At 38.3% G+C, this 10,075-nt stretch overlaps 1 protein-coding gene across 2 annotated transcripts; it reads left to right on the forward strand.

Moving 5' to 3' along the window:
* Window positions 1-78: 78 nt before the first annotated feature.
* LOC131777853 (peroxisomal acyl-coenzyme A oxidase 1-like) lies at window positions 79-9,598 on the forward strand. 2 transcript variants are annotated; one of them, XM_059094206.2, is made up of 16 exons: window positions 79-261; window positions 536-695; window positions 966-1,026; window positions 2,067-2,160; window positions 2,622-2,729; window positions 3,091-3,210; window positions 3,486-3,607; window positions 4,077-4,246; window positions 4,675-4,837; window positions 5,161-5,351; window positions 5,452-5,610; window positions 6,228-6,333; window positions 7,179-7,328; window positions 7,719-7,789; window positions 8,030-8,165; window positions 8,589-9,596. In XM_059094206.2, exons 1-16 carry the CDS (start codon window positions 132-134, stop codon window positions 8,649-8,651), a joined length of 2,004 nt encoding a protein of 667 aa, XP_058950189.2. In that variant the 5' UTR covers window positions 79-131; the 3' UTR covers window positions 8,652-9,596. The 2 variants fall into 2 exon arrangements, with proteins under 2 accessions (XP_058950189.2, XP_058950190.2); XM_059094207.2 differs by lacking the exon at window positions 8,030-8,165 and having other exon boundaries at window positions 8,589-9,598.
* The last annotated feature ends 477 nt before the right edge of the window (window positions 9,599-10,075 follow it).

The following is a 10,075-nucleotide window of genomic DNA, read 5'->3' on the forward strand; positions in this document are numbered from 1 at the left end:
TTAATTGAAACTGGACCCAGATTCTTCTCGATTTCGTCACGCAATCTTGTCGAAATAATTACGCGATATCGTTTCGCCGCCATTTCTCAGCGTTGTGTGTAAAGATCTGACTTGTTTGAATTTGCGGCGCCATGCAACCTTCTCCGACTAAAGTTAATCCAGATTTAGCCAAAGAGCGAAAAAAAGCTTCATTCAACCCGACGGAGTTGACGTACCTCCTTTACGGAGGAAAGCATAAGACAGAACGGAAACGATTCCTAGGTAATTTTTCATCTCCACATAACTTAATTGTTCCAACTGTGTGAAAAGATCTGAGATTTGGGATAGGATAAGATGAAACTTCCATTAACATCTTTAAGCGTTACAACCAAGGATCTAGACTTACTCATTATATCAAGAGTAGTGGAACGATCAATACTTGAAAAAAAGGTTTTAAGATTACTCAGCAATTCCCAAAAGTGCAGAGAAATTAATTACATTAGTTCTGGTCGTTTGTAAAGTTGTCATTTTTTTTTCGCATCGCATTGCATTGAAGAGTCATTGTTAGTGAAAGATCCAGTGTTTTGCAAAGAAGATGCATACATTCTTGATCGCAAACATGGCTATGAGAGGGCTTTACAAAGAGGATTACGAGCTGTTGAACTGTGTAAGGAACACCAAATCACTGATCCAGATGAAATCACCTTATTAGAGAGGTATGCGTTTACCTTGTAATTCCCATCTTGTTCCTCTTCGATTCACTTATCCTAGTTTAAAATTCTACCAAATTCGATTGTCCTTGACAGTAATACAAGTCAGTGAACTAACATACATGTGATTTTGTGTTCATTTTCTGTCTGATCCTGTAAATATTTATTATCATTGTAACAGTTATGTTTCTTGTAAAGCGCTTTTGATCTTTTTGTTGTAAATAGCGCTATATGAGCAGTAAATTTCTGTATAAATTTATGCGTTCTGTCCTTTAGGTTTGCTGGGACTATATTTCCATTCCACTTGAACAAAGTTATGTTTATTCCCACTTTAAAGGTATACCCGGATTTTATATATTGAACATATGTGTTTCATTCTTAACCCTTTAACTCCAAAGATCTGAATGTCAATTCTCCCCTTTGGCTACCACACATTTCCTTGTGAGTTGATTAAGAGAATTAGGTGTTCAATCAAGGTAATAAATTGTACTTGATGAGGTTGAATATTCTCATGACCTGTTTGCTGCATAATGTATGGATACTTTAAGGAGAAGTTACATGGTAATCTCTTCTGGAAGTTAAAGGGTTAATGGTGATTTCCATTTGCAGGTGAACTATCTTTAATTAACTTTAATATTCATCTCCATTTCCAGACTTGGTGGTAATTTCTTTTAATTAGAAAAAAATGATTAAAATTGAAAATATAGATAGTACTTAAAATTTTATTGGAGCATTTAATTGTATTTAAAGCAGTATACTGGTATATGTTGTTGCTTGAATGGTGCAGATGTCTTGCCCATACTAGAGAGAGCCCATTGATCTTACAAGCTGTTAATTGTTTACTGATTTGCCATGTTTGATGTGGAGTAAGAGAGTGCCCCCCCTTTCTTCATCTTTCTCCCCCCTACATGCACTATCCACCCCCTCCCTAGAAATTTCATTCTCTCCTCGATCTCCTTCTGCATTAAAGATCCAAGATGGCAGCCAAATGTTCCGCAAAGAAATACTAAGCACTCTTTCATCAAAAATTTTAAATGTACTTCAGCCTTGCAGCAAAAAGCTTGCTGAAATGCTGGGGGGAGGGGGGAGAGGGGGAGGTACCCTTAGGATGGACTAGCTCCCATCCAGGGGGGAGTAGTAATGCTCCTAGTCCTTTCAAGCTTAGGAAACCAGGATAAGCTCTGGCTTGGAGGACCACTTAGGCTCAAATAAACAGATTTTGCCCTTTTGTGGCTCAACAGAAGCTCAGGTCACACAGCATTTGGCTCAATACTTTTTTTGTATCAGTAATTTAATGACTCAACTGACAACGAGCTTTGCATTTGCCTTCTCACCGATAATTATGCAATGTTAATGATTTGCAATACAATGTGATAGGGCCAAGGAACTGAGGAACAGAAAGCTAAGTGGCTGCCTCTTGCAGAATCAAATCAGATCATTGGAACCTATGCGCAGACTGAACTTGGTCATGGTAAATAAATAATTTTCTATACTTCCCTGATATTCAAAATTTTGGTCGAAACAGATAGCAATTAAGGAAGAGTGTGGCTTAATTTAGGAGGCCCCTTGTCACATATAATGATGCAAGTTTAGTTTTAGAGAATTGATTGATATAACAAATAGAGTGATGGAAAGAGAAGGGGGCATTTATTTGCTGTCTTTGCCCACCTGTAAGGGGAGAGGGGTTGTATAGTGAGTACTTAAGAGGAGGATTTTAGAGGAGGATTTTAGAGGAGGATTTGGAAATTTGGTATATAACATTAAATTGTACTGATTTCACCTTGCAAAGTAAACACACACAAATTAAATGTAAAAGTCTGTGCTGTATAATGAAATGAATGGTTTATGATTTTTTTCAAAATTCTGAAATGTTCTGAAAACTGTTTCTGACAAGATTGATATTTTCTTATGATTTTTCACATCTTTCTCTAGGAACTTTTATTCGTGGCTTAGAGACTACAGCAACATATGATAAAAGTACACAAGAGTTTATTATTCACTCACCATCACTGACTGCATGCAAATGGTGGCCTGGAAATTGTAAGTCCTCTTTCATCAGATGAATGTTTGTTATTTATTAATTATTAAATACAATTGAAAGTTGAAACAGAATACAGAGTTGTAGTTTAGTTCAGAAATGTGTGAGCCTGAGACTTTCATGTTGCATACATGTGCTGTACAGTATCTACTTCAGGGAGGTGTCCAAAAAAATCTCACTTTTAGGACTCTGAATGCTTCTTCCAGTCTTATTAGCAAAGTGCTATTCACTAAAAAGCTCATTACAGGACTGGTGTTGCTTGGATGGTGAAATAAATTACCCCTTGTTATATCTTGATTTACAAGCAAAATTAAAGATAACTTTGCATTACTTGCCAAACTGGTTATGATCTTTAACTTTCAGTGGGAAAGTCTTCCAATTTTGCCATCATACCAGCAAGACTAATAGTGGATGAAAAGGATCATGGGATACAGATGTTTATTGTTCAGTTGCGTGATCTGGATACTCACCAACCTTTGCCTGGTATGTTTTATCTTCAACTTCATCTGCTCTAATGAAAGGTTAACATTTGTCAAACTCTTTACTGTGGCCAATTTACATTTATCAACTCTGATATAAAACCAAATTGTCTGATTATCTCTTAAAGCTTGTCTCAGCAAAACTGTTGAATACAGGACCACTTATTTGCCTGTCACCGTATGACAATAGTGCCTGTGGAGTTATTTCTTGTCCCTCAAAGACTTCCCACAACGAGGAGGATAACAGTGTCCTTGTTACCTCCTTTTCTTATTTCTTAGGTATAACAGTAGGAGACATTGGAGCCAAATTCTCTCCTTTTACAAATGTAACAGACAATGGATTTCTGATGTTTGATCATGTCCGGATTCCTCTTAACCAGATGCTTATGGGGCTAGCGAAGGTATTGAGCAATTTTAAATTGTGTTAAAATTAGTTACATGCCTTGGGAATTGCATAGGTTTTTCTTTACTTTGCCTGGGACTTGCTGGTAATAAGCACTCAGATGGTACAAGTTTTGGTCACTGACATTTTATTGGTGACGCTGATCACATCCACATATCGGAGGTCCCCCCCTTCCCTCTGCGTACACCTTCTACGGCTTAGTTTACACTAACTTTGGTTTTACTTTACTTTGCTTGTGATTGGTCTAGAAAACTCGCGCCACTCTCTCAACCAATCAGATGCAAAACTAAAACCAATCGCGACTTCGTCACTTGCGTTTTCCCGCGCTTCAAGCAGTTTGCTTGGTTTACCTTTGAGTCCTCATTGGCTAGCGAAGATGTCAATTTCTGTTCTGATCAATCGCTGTGATAACTTGGGTTTTGGTTTTTTAAAAAGAAACTCCGTTTTTCACTCTTTTCCATGCACAGCTTTCGCCTGATGGCACGTTCACAAAGTCAGGAAACTCCAAGCTTTTGTATGGCTCTATGAGTTATGTGCGGACAGTAATTGTTGTTGATTGTTTTTGGTTACTGTCCCAAGCAATCACCATTGCCTTGCGTTACAGTGCAGTGAGACGGCAAGGTCGACCCAAATCAGAGTAAGTTGTAAGAAATAGGCTGTGCTCGGTAAGCATTTATATGATAAAACAGACACCCTGGTCGAGAAAAATGCGCAGTGAGACTTCTCAAACAACAACAACGGCAAGGTTAAAGCAAGTTCCTCTGCTTTGGATGTCACAGTGCGCACGTTTGCTTTCCAGCGAGGTGTCTCTTGTGCCATGTTAGCCCTTCGCTTTTACGAAGGGCTAACGCTCGAAATGTCAGCTTTTGCAACTCCCAGTGGTGGCCAATTTACATTATCAACTCAGTTGATAAACCAACTTTCTTCTTTAATGAGGTGTTAACATAAAATATGGCTAAGAGTGGACTGAGAGTGGGAGTCCAAACGAGAATAGATTTCCTATTATGAAGATAGTTACTTTGAAGTTAGATCCTCATGTGAACATTTAGTTTTTCTGTTAATTAGCGAGCCTGAGGCCCAGCTTATCCACTACAAGACACAGCAATATAAACTGTTACCAGGTTTAGCTATGGCTTACGCTACAAAGTTTACGTTTGACCGTGTGTGGAAATTGTATGAAGAATCCCAAAGGAATTTTGCGGCAGGGGACTTCTCTATGTTACCAGAGGTATGAAAATTCTTGACTTAAAAATGTAATTTAATGTGTTGCCTAGTGTTTGACAACTGCAGCAAGTATATTTTTTATCATTTTTATCCCCTTTTTGGGGGAAACAGAAATAACTGTAGACTATTTTGAACTTGATAGGTTGCTGAAATTTTTTAGTAAGCTTAGAGCCTGACAAAATTTTCTCTTGAGTGCAGAAAGATGGAGGCGGGGATTCAGAATTCTCTATTTCTTAGAAATTTAAAAACTGGCATCGACAGCTTAAATGAATTCGCACTGTTCCACTTTTTAATTTTTTTTTCATCTAATGCTCAATTTGTTTGTAGCTTCATGCAATCACTAGTGGTCTGAAAGCGTTCACGACATCAACAGCCATGCGTCATGCAGAGACGTGCCGACTGGCTTGTGGTGGACATGGCTACTTACTGTACAGTGGTCTTCCTGACTTTTATGCAGTGTTGAATGCTTCCTGTACTTACGAAGGAGATAATGATGTCCTTTACTTGCAAGTCGCTAGGTGAGCTGAAAACTGTGTGTCTCCCTATGTTATCAGTGAGCTTGCATCCAGCTATCGCCCGCAATACCTAAAGATTTCATTTTGATAAACGTGTCAATAGGTATCTGGTAAAAATCGCCTCACAAGTTCAAGAAGGAAAGACTCTTCCACCATCACTTAAATATATGTCACGAAAATGTGAACATTGTCCAGTTATAAACGGAGAGGGATTCTTAGAACCTGAAGTTCAAAGAACAATTTACCAGGAAAGGACTGCAAGGTGAGCTTGGTCCAGAACAAGGAACTTGAAAAAACGAAAGGGTTCTCAAGTAGTCCGAACTCTTTTCACGCCCACATCAGTATGCATATTCTCCGTACCATTCTCCGTACATTTCCTGAGGTGCTGACAAGGAGAATTTGTCTAACAATCAAGAGCTTCTATAGTTGGTGATCATTTCTTTTATTCTCCTGACCTTAATGTTTGATTCAGGGGTGATATTGTAAGGAGAATTTATACGCTAATCACTCATATAGTGATCAAAGGGTTGGCATCGCTCTTTTAGCAACTATGTATAGGGAATGTGAGGCAAAGAAATAAAACCAAGCAAAATTAACAATAGTCAAATCATTTTTCAGATAAGGACTCACTGAATTTGTTCTGTCTAAGAGACTGTCATTGGAGCAGATACCTGAAGTAGTCTTGAGATTTTAGCACCAGTTTGTTGCTCTCCATTTTCAATGGATTGGAGTTTCTTGGCTTTTTATCAACATTCTTTGAGCTAGCATCTACACTGGAGATATAAGTGTGCCTTTAACTTGAAAGTAAACTGCTCTGAGTGAAGAATAACTTTAATGTCTCATTTTTATTGGGAAATTTCTCTTGTCTTTGAATATAAGTGAAATGAGGACTGTAGCAGGAACACTTCAAAGGAGAATACTTTCTGGAATGGATCCTGCCGATGCGTGGAATGACTTGTCTGTAGACTTAGTGCGCTGTGCCAAGGTAAAAGTTTCAGGGTATCTTTGTCTTGAATAGTCTCCTTCGCAGCCTTTGTTTGGTCTCTTCACGCATCACCCTCTCCCCCTTGGTGGGGGATAGAGCGTACACTCCATATTAGGGCTCAATTGTTAAAGGGGTGGATAACGCTATCCAGCAGATAAAATCGTTATCCAATGGATGAATGTTCACAAATGTACTGCGCTATCCACTGGATAGAGATTTATCCAGTGGATAGCGTTATCCGTCCGTCGAACTACCGGGGACAGATTGAGAGGTCTGGGTTCAAGCTCAAGCCGGGTCACTGTGTTGTATTTATAAGCAAGAGACTTCACTTTCAAAATGGCTCCTTCCACCTCGGAAAATGTACGGGTACCAGTATTAACAACAACAACAACAGCATTTATTTAAACACGATAAAAAATTCAGCAAAAGCTGATGTGGTCGTGTACGGACAATAAAACTAAATTCCTAACTAAATCCAATAAAACTAAATTCCTAACTAATTATAAGAAGACTAATATAAGATTTCTACATATTTTCAACAATAAAAATTCTACATAGTACATCATTATAACATACGTGGCTTAAAAATACACTTGAGTGACTTTTTAAAAGCGTCAACGTCTTGAATTGATCTCATTTGATTTTCCAGAGCGTTCCACCGAGTAATTGACTTGTATGAGCATGATTTCTTGACCATATCGGTCTTAGGTCTAGGTAACTTAAATGTCATTTTCCTCCTGAAGTCGTTGCCATCCTGGGAGGAGGAAGGCTGGTGCGAGGTGGTAGGGGTAAACTGTTCTGAGTCACCGTAGATTAAAGTGGTTTATCTTTCGTTCTTTTTACAGGGCTACAGTAACAGTGTAATGGTTTCCTATGTGTTGGATTCGATGGAGAACCTCTCTGGAGTCAGCCCAAATTCACGCACGGTCCTGAAATCTCTATCAGACCTATTTGTTCTTTGGGGTATTACTGAAAACTCAGGTAGTTTTCTAGAGGTAAGGAGGGAAATACACAAGTAAGTCTATAGCAGTAATCACACTTCACAAGATGAAGAGTGAGATTTTTATCGAAGAAAATCAGGGGAGCATTATACTGTTACTTGCCCCAAAGTGTTGTTTTAAATCGTAAGCATTGAAAATGGGTCCTGAATGTTTATTTTTTCACGTCCAATCAAAAGAGAGATCAGGAAATGCTAGAAAACCGTGAAAACAAACTACATGTGTATGCGCACTTATGTCAGTTTAACAGCCATTAGATAACTTTTAGTGTTTTGCGACTGCATGTTACTGAAAACTACATGTTGCTGAAAGTTTCAAATCCATGGTTTCGATACCAAGTGCACGTTTTCAGAGAAACCCAAACATCTTCTCCCATTTTGCTTTCAGGCCGGAATTCTGAACTGCAGCCAAATTCAAACCATTCGACAGCAAGTTTATGCATTGATGGAACAGCTCAGGTTTGTCTTACAAATAATGCGTTATATAATTTACTTTGAACATGTACCATACATTTATGCGATCTTATTCGAAATTTTATTTTCACTCTTTGACCCTTTTTCAGTACTTCGGTTTTCGCTTCAAGGAGTTTTTTCAGATCAAGAAGTGTAAAACTTTTTCTTTTCCCTTCGTCTCATTAATTTTCTTTCAAGATTGCATTGCGACTGGATACGTCCTTATTTTGTTTTCTTAACGTTTAGACCTGAAGCAGTCGCTCTAGTGGACGCGTTCGATCATTCAGATTACTTACTTAATTCACCACTGGGACGCTTCGATGGCAACGTTTATGAAGACCTTTTCAGATGGGCTCAAAGATCAGAATTGAATGATCAGGAGGTAAATTGAGTTGTGGTTTGTAACGCATCAGTTTACTACGAGTTTCTATTAAGATCAACGGGTCATTTTTTTTGTCTATAGTTGTAACGTTTGTACATCTGTGTCTTGGTCTGTGACCAGAAAGTGATGACATTATGTTATGCTTGTCATTTGATTGGCTGATGGGAAAAGCGCCACGTGATCTCAGCTAGTGCGTTATTGGTTGTTTATCGTGTGACGTTATTGCCTTGTTCAAATTCAAAGTCACGTTCAGGTTCTCTCGGTCAACACAGATATTAGGAAAGTTTCCTGTCTCAATTAATGGTTTTTACCCTCTACGAAGCACATCAAACTTTGCGTCGTTTCCATCTTTTTTGACCGCTAGTTATAGTTGCGTTATTTTACCGTTTTTTTATGTAGTAATCAGCTGTTTTTCCATTCTAGGTACAGCCAGGCTACTACAAGTACCTGCGGCCGTTGATGCGTGACAACAAATCTAAATTGTAGCAATAGTTACACAAACTTGTTCGGACTTACCACAAGTCCTTGTGAAATTCAATCTTTAATAGCTCCTCTGAGCTGCCAGAGAGACCTTTTGGTCTGCTTTGTTTTCACGTGATTTGTGGGCGGCAATTCCGCCAAAAAGAGTCGCAAGGAAACATGGGAAATGGAGAGTACATGTACATGAAACGGTCTGTGGCCCACTCGCCTCTTGAAATTAAATTTGAAAATCAACCACTGTTAGAACAGGAGCGGAATCTATACAACTAGAATAATCACGATTATGGAACGTGGAACAATGAAAGAATCTGAGTTGCCCGTGAAGAGTTAAACCTGAGTCTTACAAACTTAGTCACTGTATGCTCAACCAATGCGATACTGCTAAGGCCAAAAGGTCGATGGCATTAGTGCACTTGTAGAGAAGTTTGGCAACCAGTGCGATTGGCAACTTTTTTATCATGTCTTATACTCGTAGAAAATATCTTGATATATATATATATATATATATATATATATATTTTTAAGTCGATAAACAAGTTTTAAATTTTCCATCTGTCTCGTTCGTAACATATTAAGCAATAGAAATAGAAAAAAAATTTTTTATCTAGAATTAAAGAGCTTAGCATCACACAGTTATGAAGAACGGCGTGTTCCATGCACCGAAAGAGATAAAACCAACAACGACAAAAAAACAAAAAAACAAAAGCAAAAAAAAAATGGGAGGTAACAAGCAAATAATATCATATGAATCCACAGCCTTCTTGAGGAGTTCCTTCTCCACTTGATTGGTTTTGCTGGCCTTGGTCTTGCACTTGTGGTTGAGAAAGGCGAAATACGCAAGAAAGTAGAGATTATCATGTATACAACAATGCGCAAGCGACGCGCTTGGCCGTGAAAGGTCTTAGTACGAGACTACATCAAGAATATAGAAAGATGATGAAGCCATTTTTTTTTCCAGTTTTCATTGTTTGTATTTTGATGGAGTCTAATGGAAAAATACCTTTTTACATTTAGGCACTGGAATTGGCTTTCCCTGTCCGCTTTAACAAGAACCTCGGTGGGTTTCTTTAGAGGTAATATTTCGTGTAGGGAAAAAAATAATAAGCAAAAAAATATCCCATAGAAAAAGAAAATGTTTATTTCCCGTGTATAATTGTTGTTTCTACGTGAAAGAGAAACCCATATGCCAAGCAGGCAACAGAAAATAATCAGACAGAGCATCTACACTGTTTGATTCTTGAAAAATGAAGTAAGCTTCCCTCATGTTTTGCCAATCTCATACAGTCATACAGAGCAAAATCCGGCTTACCAGGATATCGAATTCCCTGCATGCAACATCTTTCCTGTTCAGGTCTTTTGTCTTCAGCTGGGAAAACATGACAAACGAACAAGAAAGCTAAAGCGAGAATATGCCACTCAGCCTTTTCCCG

Source organism: Pocillopora verrucosa, chromosome 5 (assembly GCF_036669915.1).
Source record: "Pocillopora verrucosa isolate sample1 chromosome 5, ASM3666991v2, whole genome shotgun sequence".
NCBI classification, from domain to species: domain Eukaryota; kingdom Metazoa; phylum Cnidaria; class Anthozoa; order Scleractinia; family Pocilloporidae; genus Pocillopora; species Pocillopora verrucosa.